Source organism: Bombus vosnesenskii, unplaced genomic scaffold (genome assembly GCF_011952255.1).
Source record: "Bombus vosnesenskii isolate JDL3184/JDL3185 unplaced genomic scaffold, Bvos_JDL3184-5_v1.1 scf7180000013264, whole genome shotgun sequence".
Taxonomy (NCBI): Eukaryota; Metazoa; Arthropoda; class Insecta; order Hymenoptera; family Apidae; genus Bombus; species Bombus vosnesenskii.
In genome coordinates, this window is record NW_022882924.1 from 8690977 (window position 1) to 8710654 (window position 19678).

At 38.8% G+C, this 19678-nt stretch overlaps 1 protein-coding gene across 2 annotated transcripts in view; it reads left to right on the forward strand.

Moving 5' to 3' along the window:
• LOC117236814 overlaps positions 1 to 18436 on the forward strand; it is a 30979-nt gene extending 12543 nt beyond the window's left edge. The window contains exons 2-4 of one of the 2 annotated variants that reach the window (XM_033500110.1): positions 15383 to 15669; positions 16535 to 16798; positions 17541 to 18436. In XM_033500110.1, coding sequence (XP_033356001.1) covers positions 15383 to 15669; positions 16535 to 16798; positions 17541 to 17972 — 983 coding nt within the window. In that variant the 3' untranslated portion in view covers positions 17973 to 18436. The remainder of the gene's footprint in view (positions 1 to 15382; positions 15670 to 16534; positions 16799 to 17540) is intronic. The other variant, XM_033500119.1, reaches the window with a different exon arrangement.
• Positions 18437 to 19678: the final 1242 nt, after the last annotated feature.

Consider the following 19678-nt stretch of genomic DNA (forward strand, 5'->3'; position numbering starts at 1 on the left):
AAGACGTGACAAACCGAACGTGGTAGGCGGTAGTAGACGTGCATTCAATTGACAAGATACGCAGGCGTAACGTACATATGTCGCCAGTATGTCATCGTGCGTCGATTTTCTCGAGTCTTCGGAGTTACTTTTTCTACCAATTTGTTAATCGTGCGCTCACTTACTAACAGCGCGACGACGTGAGCCTTGGTCGGTGAGAGAGAAAGAGAAAAAGATAAAAAGAATAAAAGAGCCTGCGAGCAAACCGGGTTCAAGATAAATTCAGTTTCATGCATTCTTGTCTGGTTTTCTGACGGGTTCGCCTGTCTGACTACCGACTATCGGCCACCGGTTCGATCTCCTTCTGCCTCAAGAGATACACGAACGATGTTGAAACAAGGGCGATCTCGAGTCATTGTTCCAAGATTTATGGGCAAATCGATAATATCAATCTGCCCGTCGGCTTATCACCAGCGGCTGCGTTACCACCATCTTGTATTTCGCAAAACACCGGAACTACGTATTTCTGTACGATATCTGTCACATTCTGACTCCTTTTCGGTATAAATCGCGCCAGGTTATGGCAAAACTACATAAAAGTCCGAAGACTTCTTACTTTAACTAATGGCAGCTGGCCGATGAAACTGTGCGCGAATTTCACTTTATTTGTATTCTCAGTGATTCATATTTTACGATTCTTAAGAAGGTTGTTTTTGTACACGTAAGTGTTAAAAATAATTCATACGAGAGAGAAAATTCTGAATTTTTAAACTGATACATCCACAAACATAGAAATATTTACTGACTAAGATTTAAGAAATTTGATACAAATTAATGTATTTAAAATTTATTGAATTTATTTGAAATTAGTCGTTTTATGTCATACATAGAAACAATTACTTATTATTGACATTTTTTCCGAAAAAATCAAATGATTATATGATTCGAAATGTGGATAAAATAATCATTTTATTTCAAATAAATACCTTCAAGTATAGTATAATAATAAATCATATATATACTGTTTATACGATTGTGCACTATGTACACTGATACACTTTCTAACAAATTTCATATTTTCATCGGTATAATTACAGTATCGCAAAAAGCTGGCATTTCTGTTCGCATGACAAGCAAATAAGAGATAAGCAGACAGTTAGCGATATAACTTATCAGACATAAAAGCCATCCCGAAATGTGAAATCCTCTTTAAAAGCATATCCGTATCTCACTTGAAAGTACAAAAGTTAATAAGAACAGCTGAATCGTCGCTATCAAACGAAGATTTAACAAACATTTAAAGTTGTCGCATTTGTCCGATAATTTTGTCATTCATATCTCCATTTAACTCTTTTACGGTATTTACTTGCGATTATCGGCGAATTTGGTCACTGTGCTTCGGCTATTGCAATTGGAAATTTACCGCGGTTTCGTTATCCCTAATGAACCGCTAATTGCAAGGATTTACGAATACGTTAAGCATCGGTAATTATTTCATATTGGTTTAAGGCGCGTACCGGGCCCCACTTTACATGAGAAATAACATTGTTATTTATATGAGAACATGATAAGCAACGTTTAATTTTTTATGGCTCATGCATTTTGTTTTATTGCCATAATTAACGTTTTTCGTCAGCCCTAATTAAATTTATAATTAAAGTACTTGTTCTTCGAACTTTTTAAAATTGCTTGTATGGTATAAAGAAAAAGGCAGATTTAACATAAGATAAACAATATAACATGCATTAAATATTGTAATGCTTAAAGAACTTGAATTTTATGTCATTAGAATTTCTTTTTAGTATTGTGCCTGTGGATTTTTGTGGATTTATGGGCAATTTTAAAGTGCAAGAATATATAAAATACCTGAAATATTGTAGTCGTTATAATGGTTGCAATCAGCAAATGAAACAAATCTTTTCTTAAGCTCAATTTGTTTTAATCGTATTCTTAAAAAATGCATATTCATGAAAAATATGAATTTGCATAAATATCCATGGTCTAATGATTTATGATTTTTAAAATGTATTCTAGTACGTGAAGCTAACCGATGTTTGTTTACATATTCGATACAGTATCAATAAGATATTTAATACCGAAATAATCAAGATATCAGAAAATTTCTATTTTTATGAAATATCTAATTCCACTTGAACAAAATTTCTCGATTCGTACGTAAAGATTTGAAAGTTCAGAGTACGGGTGGCATTGTACTGCGCAGAAGTGAGGCAATGTTTAAATTACACGCTACGTAGCAAATCGAGCTTTACGAGGCCTTGGTGAACACTCTTCCGTTCCACCACCTACGATGGCAATTACAGGGCTTCAAGCAAATCGTATGCCATGGAAATGCTTTTACTTCCGCAAACTGGCACGACGCTTGTAAAATAACGCATGTCCATATTTTAAATACCGACATTTTCCATACTCACAACTGCAAAGAATCTGCATTTATCATGTCTCAGGAGGCGTGCATCACGTACCACGTCGAACCTTATAATTTTTCGCAGTAGTTACGAATCTATCATTCATCAAACGAAAACAAAAAGATATAGAATATTTGTTGGATGTCTAATCAAGAAGAAATCATATCTGTCACGTACGAAAGTTGCTCTGTTTAGTGAAACTTCTTGGATTCGAAAATTGAAATTACGCTTTTGAAAAATCGCTATAAATCGTTGATAAAGATTTTCAGTATTTTTGTACCAAGTTTTAATATATCACGCAAGATATTGATATCTTGTTACGAATATTTTTACCAATGTTTTCAACGATTCTTTTATAGCAGAAGTTAAAGATTCTTAAAATGTGTGTAATGAAATATACTCACTGGCTCGATTTCAAGTAATATTAAATGTATTTTTTATAGGAACATCGAGTATTTGTAAAAATATTTCAACAATATTTAATAAAAATATAAAAAAGATATGCTTCTACGCTATAGGTGGTCCAGCGATAATATGAAAAACATACTTATACATACATGCTAATTTATTATGTTTAGAAAGGGATGAGTTAATTGTAGTTTTAGAATTAGGAAAATACAAGTTCTTTATGCTCGTAAAATTTGTTAATTAGCTGATAAATAGATTAATAGATAAATAGATTTATATTAACAATGATTTATATAAAGATTAGCGTGCACATAGCAAAGCATAACGTTCGAACGCAATGTTTGAACGAGGACTCCTAACGTTCCACGTTGGAGCTGGTGAAAAGGATCGACCGTGGCGAGCATATAATTGGTCGTAGCGGAGTTTGACGATACGAAGAGAGCACCGGCGATAGCCCGGGGTGTGTTGATTCTGAAGTCAGGCCAATTACGAAACGTGCAATAAGCAATGGTCGTACGACCGTCCGAAGACACGCGGCCATCTACGATCTTTCGCCACCTGACGCCATCCATCGTGCGGCTGATTGCTATTCTTTACCTTCGGGGCCCTGTGAGCGCAATGAGCGATGCGTTCATTCATGTCGAAGTACAGGGTTGCGATGTCTACGCCGCGAGTGCAGCATGCGCGGATCGCTTTCTGCTATAATATAGAGATGCTTGATACACAATGATACACGGCTATCGGTCTGTACGAGAAAGATCTATCCAAGAAGTACATGCACGCGGCATATGATCCGATCAAAACCGATAGCGATCCATGTGTGATTCGTATACGCGACCTGTTTACCATTTCTCACGAGAAGAAATATCCACGCTTCGGCGAGTCGGGCAATTAACCGAGCGTTACAAAAAAAATTCGATATAATCGCGTTTTTTAAACGAGAATCGACATGAAAAGCAATTTCTTTTTTGCGATAATCGCACGTGTCGTTTGAATTATTACCAATCATAACGACACTTATAGGTGTGCCTATTTAGCATGTACTTATACCAGTACATGTCGTTATGTAATACTCGTGAAACATTCGAAATATCCAAGGATATGACGTGTTCGCTTTAATTATCTACTGCACGTGCTGGAAATATTCAGATGAGGTCAGAAAAGTCTTCTCCCTCTGTTCCAGTTTGTCACCCGTTAAAATACGATTTTTCGCGGTCCGCTTGCAAAAACGTTGCAGCGAACAGGATATTTGCAAATTAAAGTAAATCGATCGATTTTATCTCGAGCAATAAAGCCGGTTTATCTCGTCCCGGTGAAAATTCAATCTGGTAACTAGCCCCTCGGCTCTGACGGATTCCATTAATTAATTCCCTCGGATAAACATCTCTGTTGTACAAAATGTTGTTTCGACGTTTGTCTAAACGATCGCACGTGCACGATGGCCAGATCGATCGATGGTCCTGATCGCTCTCGTGCGACCTTGACAAAAAAAACACAGACGTCGAACAATGGCTACGCATTGGAAGACTCTTTCAGACGCGCGAGTATCGTGGGTGGAGCGAGCGAGTTTGTTCCTGACCACCGACAACTCTTTGATTCAGTGCGATTGTTGCAAAGTCGGTTCAATGATCGCCGCGACACACCAACGGCCACCGCTGCTCGTTCCTTTTGCAACGAGCCGTGCACGCAAGAATCACACGAACGTTTTGCCGCGGACATGCCGCTCAGTCACGTTTACACACTCGCCACCACGTGCTCGTTACTCTATCGCGTTTCAATTTCTACGTACTTGCATATCGCTCATTTGTTACAGCAATAGCAATGCGAGAATCACGATTTTAAAGGAAGCAAGTCTTGAATCGTTGTAACTTTGTAAGAACATTGCAGGAAAATGCGAAATTCGTACGATGAAAAACGTCGATCTAATATGAAAACACTATGATATTCTCATTTAGTTCGATAAATTCACATTTATTCTTAACATTGATGGCAATTCCTATTTTGAGTTGTACTATAACACTCCTAATGTGAAATTTATTCTGCAATCATGATTTATATAATATTATGTCGTTATTGTTAAAACAGATTTCAACATAAGTCATAATATACTATTTCATCAATAGTCGTAAGTTGGAGTGACATATTATTAATGATAAGAAAAAGAAGAAGCTGTAATTACATTTACAGCAGTATCGTAATAGAACAAGATGACATTCTTTGAACTTTAATGAACTTCACATTGCTGTTGTAATGACATAACTAAGATATGTTATCGTTGATGCGAACATTCATAGGCCATAGTAATAGTTTTTTTCTGGTGTACATATGCGCTTATAGGTCAAGAGAATGGATTTTGCTTAATGTGTGTAGGTGTCGATAGGGTGTTGAAAGGGTTAATGTCAAACAAAGTTTCTTGCAAAGTAGCAAATGTTATGACGTGATTAGTTTAAGAGGTCAGCTTAAAATATTGACCTACATCTACTTCTATCCACAACTCTATCTACACGCAACGCTACGAGCGATATAATTTGTATAATGAGTGAATTGATTATATTTAATACGATATGATTGCGATATTTCAATATCCTAGCAAACCTAATTACATTTATGTAACAGAACTCCTGGCGATCATGGTGCGATAAAAAAATTAAAAAATATGCAGCGGTTTAAAAGAAATAGATAATTATTAGTGCCGTGTAATTAGTCAAGATCACATGTACCGAAACAAATTTTCCAATTTGATTTTATCGAGAACCAAAGAGCGCATAGATTCTATTCTATTCTCTATTATCGATTTATTTCTTCCATGAAGAATTATTCCTTTGCCGGTTGTATCATGATTTTTCAGACGCCCTCTATTTTCTTTAAATATACGTAGTCACCATCCGAGAACATAAACTCCATAAAAAAAAAAAAATTAACCAAGCTTTCCATAGATGTCTCGTATTTTAATCATTGGACGAATGACGTGCGATGAGCATTAAAAAGAATGACGCGATGACACATCGTGACAGAGTCGGCCGACTTTATGACCTCGAGGTCGAGGTCGTTATCGGCTCGGCGCGTTCGACAATGCGTGAAAATCGTAAAGATCCTAAAAGGACGTCGAGGCGTGGTACGCGTACCCAGTTCCATCTAAAAGTCCTGCTGACATCTCTGTATATGCTTTGCGCGCCAGATCCTCATAAAGGGTCGTATAAGCTGCGGCGCGAAAGTTTGATTTTATGTCCCTCCAAGACGAAGAAGACCGCCCGCCGTTAGTCACACAAAACTCTCTGCTTTCTTTAATGTGACACGAGCTGCGCAATTTTACGGTTTCGCGTTCGAGAATTTTGCTTAATCGGATAACACTGTTGCCTTGCGGTAAGATATCGGTGCGTTTATTACGGCCGTACGTCTTTATACTCGTAAAAAATCTGCGAGAAACTCTGAAGGATAAGCGCGATCGTGTTTAAGAAAATTCTTAAAATGCATATAAATATCCTACTGTCCATAAGCAATTCGACACGTTCATATTATGGCAAACTCAGAGGCTCGCAAAAGTAGTTGAACACATGTAGACATTTTTTTGGATATATATATATAGGGTGTGGTAGGAATTGTCGATACAATCGAGTAGGGAGTGGCTCCTTGTGGAAAAATAAATGGAAAATATAGAATAGGATCTTTATGTATAAGACTTCGTTTTTAAGAAAAATGATTTTGAAAATCAAACCAGCACACATGTATTAACTGTAAATTTCGACTCGACTTTTGTTTCTACTTGTGTTTTGTATTTCTAAACATACGCAATGTATATTAAGTTGGATAACTAAACTATATATCTAACTCCAAAATCGAAGACAGTTTTGACTTGAAATTGTTTGACGATATATCTCATTATCAATAACTTGCTGTGTATCTCACCTGTGAATTTGGTACGTAATTTCTTATAGTTTAATTTTAAATTAAAGATTTTCTTTAAACTATTCTTATTTGTCCGTATAATATATAAAAGTGAAGTCTAAACATACGTAGAGATTCGAGTACGACAGATGATTAAGAGCTTACGTAGCGTTCTTTGTATCGCGATTCATAAAGCTTTTTCCTTGTACGGAACGGAAATTGTAATTTTATGAAAAGTCGTGTATCGAAATATCATAAAAATAATCTTGTCAACCTCGTGTACTTAATTCGTTCGAGTTTCCTACACAAAGGCTATAAATTACTTCCGACACCGGTGAAATATAACGCCGATGAAAACATGCTCGGTCTTACCAAATACCTTCGTTCTGATTAGATTAAGCGATGACCGTCCACGAATGTTCCATTCGCAAGATATAATCCTCCGAGTTTGGTGTGAATGAAACTTTACGACGTTGGTCGTAAAGACTCGTCGCGAAATCGAACATACGACAAACAGCGAATTACTCTCGGTCATGACCAAACAAAACGACCAATTCCTTTCCATTGTACACCATTTTATCGTAGATCTAACAGCCAAACGGAAATTAAAAAATAACAGCGAATTCGCTTTCAAACATAACGTGAAATTCCTTCCATTATATTCTACCATCGGCGCTACCTCTACTGGCTGTAGCTCATAAATGTGCAAGGACTAACGTGTCTAAGCGTGAATGAACACGGGCGTGGAAAATATTTTTCCCTGCATCTTTCTCTCGGAATGTTCCAAGAAAGATCAGTCGTCCGCTGAGAACTAGACTGACAAGAATTCGCGCAATGAATAATGCATATTATTGCCCATTAATCACAATGTTTCTTTTATTCCGTTTTATCGCGCCGAACCGCAGGCAATTTCACAATCGTTTGCATAATCTATTTTTTCACTGTGTAACGCCACGACAACACATCCGATCGTAAATATCCATAACAGATCCTTTGCGCGATAGCAGCGAATATCGGCAATAAAAGGCGTTGATTCCCAGTGTAATTTCCTCTGTGATATCTCGTTCGATCGTTTTCAATTTTCGATAACTTTATATACATTACTACATACGTTTGCCGAACCTATCGCGGGCAGCATTACATGCATTATCTATCGAGTTAGTTTCCCGTTTCTCTGCTGCATCGGCAGAAGCTATAGGTTCATGAATAGACGATTTGGACGTTGGTGTACGGACGAGGATCTGGCGAAACGCCGAGCCACGCGCAATCTTTCAATGGAAAAAAGGGGAGACGGTGGGTCGCGCAATTGCATCGTTCGAAAAAGAAAGGAGGCAGGAGGACGCGAGAGAGTCGCGATACCATCGACCGCAATTCACGCACATAGAATCGGCCTCCGCGAGCGCTTTCTTACGCACGTGTGCGCACGCGTGTGCGGCCTATCGCCGGCCGAGGATTCGAGATAATGTAATCGACGATGACATTGAACGCCGTAGTAGCCGATCGCGTGCATTCCAGCGCTCTGAGCTTCTCCCCCTCTCGCCGCGATGCGGTCGTGAAACGTCGTTCCCGATCAACTCTTGCACCGATGCCAACGGTAGGCTGTCACCTCTGGATATAAACGATGGGTGACGTCAGTATGACATCAGTGATCCATATCGTCGTAATACCGTAAAGCACCTTCGCCGTGTGTACGTGAACGGTTGCACAGTGTTGCTGTTTTCGCAGGGATACCTTGGACGATGCGCGTAAGACAGCGATGAACGCGCTATACATACAGACAGTCGGTCTGAGTCCGTCAAAAACGAACGAGTATGAGAACATGATGACGACGACGACGACGACGACAACGACGACGATAACGACGACGACAACGACGACGACAACGACGACGACAACGACGACGACGAAGGAAAACACATGCGCAAAGAGAAGAAAAGAACGACAGCTAGCAAGTAGGGGAAGAGAAGAAAGGTGGAAGAAAAAGAGTGGACGGTGGCGGAATTGGTGAGAGGCGAAGGATGGAGTTTAACGCGCAACCCTGGCAACTTAAAATCCCTCAGCATCGCGCACAGTTTATGGGTGGGGTCGTCCTCCGACGGGGAATATCCAACGCGAGCTGGTTCCACCAGACAAAATGCAAATCTTCCTGCGGCCCGCTAATCTGTCTGGCGCATCCGTGACGTCAGGTTCCATTGGCGGAGACACCATTTGCGATACGGTTTGACCTGATTTTCCTTCCTCATTGTGAAAACACGCGTATCGCGTGTAGTTTCAATAGCGAGGGAAGAACCTTGAGTTTCATTTTCTTCGCAGAGGGATTGTTAAATAAAGCGCATCTTTCGTATTCACAATCCAGGAAGGATTATGAGCTGATGGTAGAAGTTAATGGATATACATGATATCGTATGGTTTCGAGATTGAACGCGAGGAGAAAGCTCGACGCCTCTGCAGACTATTCTCGACGACCCTCCGCGTGCGTATCGTATTAAATGTTGCGTGCCGTGCATAACCTGCCTCTTCCTATGGTGCCCACCGTGTATTCGCGCATAGTACGCGATATTGTTGTCGTAGGTGCGGATGAGGATGGTACACCTTCGGTGTACAAACACGATATCTGCATACATGCGTGTACGCGCGTGCAAGGAGTATGTATGAAGAGATTGAGAGAGGAGGTGTAGAAGGAGAGATGCAGAAACGCGTCCCACTTACCATTTTGAATGACACCGCACTAACGAAATGTATTGACATGCTTCGGCATATACGCGCTTGCCAATAATTCGATTGTCCATTCGATCTGACGTTACACGTATCGTATCTCTGAAACTGAAGATGGAGGAAATCAATACGTTAGATATATCGATCAGAATAATCTATCAAAGCGTAAAATATTTATGGATATGGTGTTAATAGTAGCAATATTTTATTAAATAATTTATCGATAATAATATTCGACTTTGCGATGATTAGAAAATTGGTTGAAACATTTACGCTTGTTTAGAAGAAAATTATCTGATAAAACATTATCCTTCTAAAAATGTTACAAACATGTTTGCATCGAACCTGACCTTAACCTTGGTTAGTATCGAACATACTTATTATTTTCTAAACATATACTTTTCTACAATGATGTTGCTTCTTTTTACTCAGATACAATGAAAAAATTGTACAAATACGATACTTCCGCTGTTTTCCTTACAAATAATCTACAGATGTTTTACCAAGCGAAGTAGAAATCGTGTCCAACAACGAAACCACAGTTCACGCTACAATTCCGTCTCTTTCGTTTGCGAAGGTGCAACTCACATTTATTAATGTCTGCTGCGACGCGTTCGCCTCGCACACGCGATTCCCGGTGACGCGTACGTGTGACGGAGCACATACTTATCTTCCAGGTCCCGTCGCGTTACTTTACAGACTCGTACGCGAAATACTCTCGAACGCTTTGTATCGAGCAACTCGCTCCCACATTCGTGCCTGGCAATGATATTGCGTTCCTTCTTTCAACACGATCTGCCTCTCTTTCCGGCTGGACAGTACGTGGACTCTCTGTTTGCTTGTCTTTCTCTTTTACTCCTTTCTCCCTCGTTCGAGTCGGTCCAAAGAGAGGCGAAGGTGGAGGCTAATCACCACGCAATCACCGCTCCCGGTGCGGCCAACTCCGACCCGTTCTCAGAAAGCAGCAACCGCCTTTTGCCGCCGTGGGGCATTCACCACTGCGGTACCGGTATAGCAAAACCAACAATCTTCATCCTCAGCTCCGCGGGAAAAAAAGGCCTCTCCACCCTCCACCCTCTTCTCCGCCTCTTTTCTCCAAATCACCGGAGGGCCGACCGATCGGCCGACTACTGGCATCCAGGGAATCCATCGCGAGAATGGCGGCGATTCCACTTTGAGAACCGATCGACAGACCTCGAACGTACGTATTAAACAGCGGAGTAAGCAATCTTCCGAACACGACATTGCCCGGAATGCGGATCATTGGAACGGGATGATGTCCAGATAGCACCGTTATTATAACCTGTGAAGATTGCGATCTGAAATTCTGTTCCGATTTTCAAGTACACGATTGACCCGAGAAACAGGCGTATCGTCTCATCGACTCGATCATCCTCAGCCACTAAAACGATCGTTAGGCCTTTCATCTTTACGACAATTATCATCTTTCCGATGTTGATTAATAATTGTTTTATTAACCATTCGTTATTCCAAGATATATTTTCGTATGTTATATAGAAGATGGCAGTTAAGTATCGGATCTTTGAAATCCTGATTTGCATGTATGCAGGTACGTTGCGTGTAATATTGAATTCGCTTTGAATTGCTTGATTAGAGCTACAAGGTGATCTTGAAATTAGCTCTGTCACTATGCGCGTACGTTGTACAAGCACGCTGCAGACTATAAATCGTTAAAACTTATAATTATATAAAACGACACAGATAACGATATGTTTCCTGTTTTAAAATCTACCATACGAGAAATAAATACGTACGAAGTATCGAGAACAAAAGTGGACTAACCGTAATACTCAATAAACCGAATAATTTAGTATCTGAAATAAACGTGAGCACAAAATATTGACAACCGGTTTCGTTATCTACGCACGATTTGGAAAACGTGAATTTCTCCACTTTCGTACAATTAATACAGCTTACTGGAATAAATCAAACCCGTAAACTCGCATTAGTTCATTTTTTGCTCTCGATATCTTATATTAACCAGGAACTAAATAACTATAACGCACACTGCGCATAAGACAGCCCGTTTTACAGATCTGCAGCGGTTTCTCATTTTAATCAACATCGAGAAGGTTAAAGGTATCCTAATACGTTTCCACCGTCCGTGTTATAACGTTCGATGATACTCGCGTAAAGTGAATAAATTTTATGAAAAAAAAAACTGGGGATGAAATTGAGAAGGGGACACACGAGCGGGTAGCGATGCAAATTGATACAGTTGGGAGCAATGGTCGTTAGAAGTGTACACAATATGGGGTGCACCTTTAACGGCGGCTGCGTACACCCACGCAGTGTGTATATCCGACGATACGACTCGGCTGGAACCAGCGGCTGAGAGCAATTCCGGGAGAAGAAGAGGAGGCGTGAGTTTACGATAAGATACACACGTGCGACTGGCTCCCTCCGGTTTCGCCGCAACGGGCTAATCGAATCGTGACTTATTGTCAAGCTAAGTCTATATTCAAATACGCGCAGAGGTCACGTTCGTTAGAACTTTACGGTTAACGTTTGAATGTCGGTTCGATTTTACTCGGAAGATCGACCATAGAATAATGTTCAATGCTTTCGACGATTGATATATTATCAACAAAGATCTCGATGTGCATTGCAAGCGTAAGGTATATCGCTTGTTGTTACGATCAAATTGACGCTATTGAAAATTGAGTGGATCGTATAGTTGATTTCTGATTCGCGACGCGTGCGTCGACACCAGGCAGTTGTAAGTGAAATATCGGCTTTAACGCGATATCATCTGGCATTCGTTCCGGGATTGATTTTTCTCTCTAACAAGCAACGCCTTGCCACCCTTAACGACGTATATTTAACTGATAACGAGAAATACGCCGTGAATCTGTGGAACCAGTTACGCTAAAGCTCTTGATTTATGATGGAAAAGCAAAGCAAGAGGCGGTTTCAATTAATCACTTATTCTGATCGAGGAGTACGAAAGCGGGTCTCGGGGTGCGAGATGCGCATCATCGAACGGTACACGTGTGCTCTCGCTGACCAATGCGCTAAGACGTGTGTTCGTTCACGCGTGACTGACGTGCGAATTGCACGAACGATCGTATCGAATCGCCGTGACAGCTCGCGTCTGAACACACGCGTCGGTGCTGCGCTTCGATGTACACGCACGCACGGGCAATTAACGCGCGTTAATTATCCCCGTGGTGGTCCTCCGGCTCTTTGTCGGCGCGTTCAATAACGCGTCGATTCTAAATTCGTTTGTCGTATATAAGCTGTACAGCGAAAAATCCGAGACAGGGTCTCATTTCGAAAATGCGATCCATCATGTGGCTGAATTTGATACATCGGACTTGTTTAACCTTTCATCGAATAATACGGCGTGAAACAAATCGATTGAGATGGATGCTACGGATAATCTTCGGGTTACACGTGTTCTGTGAACATGGAAACAATCTTCATAGAACGTACAAATCGCAAAGTTGCGTCAGCGTATAACGTGTTATCTATAAAAGATAATTTAGAAAAAATTTGACGATGGGAACTTTTGTGCAATATGAAATTTTAAATGAAATTATCGGAAGAATCTTCGAGATATAATTTTGTTATATTTACGATCTATTGTCTAAGCATAATATTTACGTTTATTTAAAATCGATTATAACGTTACATCCTACGAGCGCCGAACATATACCGAAGATAATAAGATATTTTATCGCGTTTCAGAATAAGTTACGATTGCTTTCTGTTTGTGCAACCGCTTGATAAGTTTGATCACACGATAATCTTTTATAAAATGAATGAAATATTCAGGTTTATAAATTTTGCCTCTAAAACTTTGTCGCGTAAAATCTTGAAATCCGACCTTCGATATTTTTCTCAGCATTCACGTCCTTACATTTTTCAATTTTTACGCGCATGCAAAGTTCGTTAAAGCACATCTCATCGATTATCCAAATTTCGGGTCGAATGGTGTTTGCGTTCCGCGATATAACAGATAAATCAGTTTTAATCGACACTCCCCTTTACGTTTACACGAAATCCAACGATAATGAAGCTCGCGCGAAATTTATTAACCGGCGGGGGTCTGGCCTCGTAAAAAGTTCGAAAGATCCGCACGCCTTCGGGGTGAGTTCGCAAGGTATGGAATCGCGAAGGAAGTCGTAAGCTGGGACGTTTAATTGCGCAATAAATCCTGATTCTCCGATTTGCAACCCATTTCCTACTGCGGGGGCGACGATTGGTCGCTGTTAAATTGGCGCGTAGGTGCAATGGTAGGTACCTACGTATCCATGTAGGTACGCCGACTGTGAAAGTCGGAAGAGCCTCGATTCTCCCTTTTCCTCTCTTTCTCTCTTTGCAATCTCTCTATCACACCCTCGGGCGTGAAACGGCATACGACCTTTCTTCAATCGCGATCTCTACTCTCTTTGTTGACTCCACAGCCTCGCGGTGACAGACTCCTTCAAACATCGACGTACTTTTTCATACTTACGATCGGCTGGAAGAAAATGCGCGTAATCATTTTCACCAGAGATGGCTCCGGCTTCGATCTTTAAATCCGAGAAACTGGAATTCGGAATCTTACGAGGTCTTGAAATTCGGCACCGCCGAAATCCGGAATTATTCGCTTTCTTCATTTTTTCCCGAAGAGTATCCATCATTGTCAGCAACTAAGTTCTTGGCAAATTTCCTTCAGAAAATCGAGAAGTTAAATTTCTATGTTTCGTTTCTTTGCGGTATAAACGATCGTAAAGAATCGGTGAAAACTCGTATCATTTAAGCTGAATTTACAGTCTAAGTGAAAACTCGGTTGGATTATTATCGATTGGGGAGAATAAATTCGTTTTATGGAAATTATTATTTCCCTAATAAGTTTCCGATTACAAAAGTAATCTGTCGTAGATTCGAGTTTCGAGTCATTTTTATTTAAAGACGAAATAAACGGCGAAGCGTGTACGCACGACATTGATGCAATGCCATCTTCATTACACGTACCGACGTGACGTATTTCAAAATCGAAACAATACGCGATTTTATTAATGCATCGTGTTGTTGCTGGTGAATGACAGCGACGCGTTACTTGAATTCTGATTGAAATTAAGTCATCCAGTTTACATATCAATTATCTCATTGCATCCTCAACTCATTTTCTCATTCTTCGTTTGTTTCTTCATATCAAGTGAACACAACGGCAAAATAATCAGCACAATTAGACCTAAGTACAATTAAACTTTAAACTGTAAATTGCTGCGGTATATTCTGGTTATCTCGGCATGAAGGAAACTACGCGTTCAATTAAAATACAGTTAACTCGTGTTATAACGATTAATATGTTCCATGTGTTCCACAGTGTTGAAACGTTTAATTAAACCTTTATAAATAAAGTTCCCTTTGCTTACGAAAATAAACGCTTTCGATTGATTAGAATTTTTCTAATAACTGATAGCTGCTATAGAAAACGTTTGGCGCTGGTAAAATAGTAGACAGCAATGATAGATGTATACATTAAAAATGGAAAAAAGAAAACATAGGTACAAGAGTACATACATACTCATACATAAATTTTTCTAACAACTGATAGCTGCTATAGAAAATGTTTGGCGCTGGTAAAATAGTAGACAGCAATGATAGATGTATACATTAAAAATGAAAAAAGAAAACATAGGTACAAGAATACATACATACTCATACATACATTTTTCTAACAACTGATAGCTGCTATAGAAAATGTTTGGGGCTGGCAAAATAGTAAACAGTAACGATAGTGACTGCATACAGTAAAAATAAAAAAAAAGAAAACACAGGTACAGGAGTACATACATAACTTTCAAAGCATCACGGTTAAAATGTATAATATAGAAAGATAGAACAATAGGAATTATCGAGATATCGTTACAGAATTTGATATACAACAATGTCAACGAAATCACTATGCAATATGATATAATTTCCTGACATTAGCAATTTGGCTTCTGTTACAGATCCGGTGTCACAGACGATTACCTTGACGACCCTTGCATTCTTCCTGAGTTCGGGCCTGAATACGGTTTCAGGTGCACCCATTTACGACCCCCGCACCGCCGTATCCAACACGAATAATATGGACCGGTGGTTACAACCTTGCGGTAATCCAGTGGCGATGCAATTCAAAAAAATGCCACAGAGGCACAGCGTTCATAGAACGTTGAAGAGGGTGCGGACGCAGCTTCGAGTTGCCCATGATCATTACAAAACGCGTCGGAAGGATGTGCATAAGGTGTACTCGAAGGTAAAGCATGACGTTCGACCTGACCGCGATTCGTAATTAATCGCTGAACCGCGTCGCGTCGGGGTAAAGGAGAGTGGGCGGCTCTTTCAGAGAGACTCGCACGTGCGCACGAGTTGTGCTAGTGCTAAAGTCCTACTTTCTGTTCTGCTTGTAATTTACATTTGTTACGATGTGCCACGCACGAGCGTAATTGCATTTTTCAAGGAACAATATCGCCCGAAGCGAGCCTCCTGTCGCGATTAATAGCGTTATAGTCTATTTGTCAAATCGTTCCATTTAGGAATTAACACACAAATAGCATTAAACTTATATCAACTGGAGAAAGTACTTGAACTTGATGGAAAATCTTTATGTTCATACCTTGAGCACGTGGTATTTAAAATACTTTGAAAACTTAGAGTCAGAGTCAGTAGAGACTATTTCCATGATTAGAGATATACCAATTTCTCTAAATAAAGATGACTTCCGTTTAGAGAAGAAGAGAGAGCATGAAATAACAAGCACAGAGTTTCTTTTCTACATCTTGATAGTACTTGTAATATATTTAATTATTATATTCATTTTTATACGTTGTATTGGTTATCTATGGACGAAAAAAATATGACGTACTTATAAAAAGTTCGAAACTAAATAGAATTGTTTTCGCAACAGAAAGATCGTACACTAAACTGGCAAAATTATTCGTACGGTACGATATAAAAGTTCAGCAAACTGCTTGGGAAGAATTCTGCACTCTCTTAGTTCCACGAAGAATGACGCGGTGTGCACTTGTGTAGTTTCAAAGAAATCGAGCGCACAAATTGTAGCGTCGAATATGTACATGAAAAATATTTAGACAAAACAATATCTCAACTTTCATTCGCAGGTGTACAAAGAGCTGAAGGAGCAGTACAACATGCCATGGCTGCCGGAGAAGGAATACGAGTGGTATAGCAAGACGGTTTTGTGTCTCGAAAAGGGAAAGAAAGCTGAGCGTGCGCTTCCACACCTTTACGATTCGCTACAAAGGTTCGCCATCACGTTCGATCATCTCAGAGCTTTCCACCTGAAATCTAATATTAACGATGGATCCAAAATGATGGACACCAGAAACGAGATCATTAATCAAATGTACAATGAGATCCTCAGGGTACGGAAACTTTATATCATACTACGATGTAAATACTATAAAATACGATGAACGATTCATTTGTTTTTGTAGATAATATTTAAATTCTTAAAATTAAAAATTTAAATTCTGCTAACGTAATGTTTAAAAATAGGATATTTCGAAGATTGATGTTTAAGATAAAGCATTATTCATCTTGCTTCTTGCTATAAAATTCTTACTACAGACCGAATAGATCGTTCGATAAGTTCGAAACGTGTTCGGTTATTATTTTATTTTTGATGGAAGTAAACAAGGTATAATCACAAAATGGAAATTTCCGGAAAAGAAACATCCGGTATCGATTAATTACAAAGACTTCGTTTTTTCAACAAGATAACGTCGGACCGGTATCGGCAAAAAAAAAAAAAACAGATAAAGTATGTTGTATCTTAATAGAAATGTTCGATTCCGGATATTTTGGATATTTTGTCTTTACGTTTCTGAAACTGATTCGATTACTAGAAATTAAATATTCTAAGCACTTGAAGAAACTTATTAGGCAAAATAACGGAATGTTTCTCAGAAAAGATGTCATGTAGCTATCGAACGAAATTAAATCTTTTCAATAACACAATGCACTCTTCTTAATTTTTGCTATGAACTTTCCAAACGATTCGATATTATTATGACTAAATTTGCTGTATACTGCGATCCTTCGTTTCATTATCTTTAATATATATCACCATCAATAAACACGTCAATCTTGCATTTTTTATTCCAGGTATCATGCGAAGTGGAGACTGCGATCTTAAACTTAGGGTTGCAAGTTCCCGAAGCGCATACGGCGAAGATTGTGACGGAAAGTTCGTATTGGGCGGAGGAAGGCGACTCAACATCGATGTTAATACAAGATTGGGGCGTGATCAGATTATATCAGACGTTTCTAGATGCCTGGACGGCGGCCTTCCGTAACGCAACCGAACGTGGTCCAGGCACTTGCGATCCTAATAGGCCGAATCCAGGAGCTAAGAACATAAAAAAAGGATCTAGGCCAAAGGGTAAAGGGATATCGAAAATTAAGAAGCAAAAAAGGCCAGTTAGGAAGCATCCAAAGGGCGCTGGCCAAAATAGTTCCTTGCCTCAGGGACCAAAAAAGGGTATTCCGAGGAACAAACTGATGAGAAACAAACAAAAGAAGCTCGCGGGAATGTGATGAAATTCATCTCACAAGGTTTCTCTTCGTTTTTACGAGATCTACTCTATCGATTATTTTAAAAGGACGTTTAACAGGTAACTTCTTTCACCTTGTGGCAAAGAACTCTCTCTATTATTGTGACTGGAACACATATTCATCGCGTTACATTTTTTCTTTGTTTTTTTTTTTATATTTTCACACAAGTATTAATTTAAATGGCATTTAAGATAATTGTGTATAGAAAACGCGTAAATATTCCTTAGTTCCTTTAGTTCTCTTTTTTATTATTTTTTTTATTTGGCGCTAACCTTGCCAGGTCCGATCAAATGACCGGTTTCAAAATTTAATTAAAAATTGTACATTCATTGTTATTTCTTTTGTTCATCTAACTTTATGCAAATTCCTATATTATCCGATTAATCAAATTCTCAATTTTTGTTAATACAAGAATTTACATAAGATTAGACGAATAAAAGAAATAACGATGAGTGCACAATTTTTAATTAAATTTTGAAACCGGTCATTTGATCGGACCTGGTAAGATCAGTGTTTTAAGCACTTAGTATTTATGATCGCGTAAAAATTGATTTGCCTGTCAATCTTCCACGAAGATGTATGGGGTGTATCGTAATTGGTGGTACGATTGACAACGAGACGATTCTACGTAAACATATAAGTAGATATAAGGTACGTACATACGGGAACAATTTTCCATACGAGATTTTGATTTTCAGAATATTGATCTCTGATATTTGTCTGTGTTTACATTAATTTTATCGGGTAGGATAAAAAACAATGGATAATTTTATTACTTCGGGAATTGTTGAACATAATCTTCAGTTCCTTGAGTATACAGTTTTACTTTCCGTGCTAAATTTTTATTAAATAAAATACGAAGTAAATGCTACTTTACGAAAGAATAAAAAGAACTCGTACGAAACAATTGTATTCTACGTTCTCGGCTTATCTTCTCATATAAAATTACTTTGATACTTGCGAATAGTACCCTCAGTTACGGGACGCCCAGTATTTTCACCTTCTTCGAATTTTCATTCATATATTCTATATCTTATTTATTTTATCGTTACGATCATTCAATAGATGCTTACTATTTTACGATCTTGCCAGTTTGTTCCGATGGTGTAGCGTTAAGAGATTCGCGATAGAATTAGACGAGAATAACAATCATATTACAAAAAGAAAAAAAAAAGAAAATCGCCATTTTGTTTTCGATAACTGGTGCATTTGACAGTACTATGAAATTGTTATTGAAAATCAAGCTGTATACTAGAGACCAGTATTACGAAGTGTACTTCAGAACAGTATTATGATAAATAACATACTTAAATAACTAGTATAGCGAATAACATTGATAAAAGAAAAAGTTCGATTTCTAAGAGATGGTCGAATTAAAAAAGGATCGTCGCTGCGAATGAACGCGCCTGAAATTTCTAACTATATTGCGTGTACGGAAAGACAAAATAGTAGAAAATTAGCATTATCAAAATGTAATAGATGCGTGGAAAATGCGACGAGAGTTGATTAAAAATTAGAAAAATCCAAATTATCGTTTCAATAGTTAGCTTGTTCGCTATGAAAAATATTTGCAGAACTTGTTGTAACTCTTCGCATTGCACGCAATGCGCGCATATTCTAACATGATAATTTGATACTTGACCAATCGTGGCTGATTACGAATATAGTAGAACTTCGTTTATTTGAAT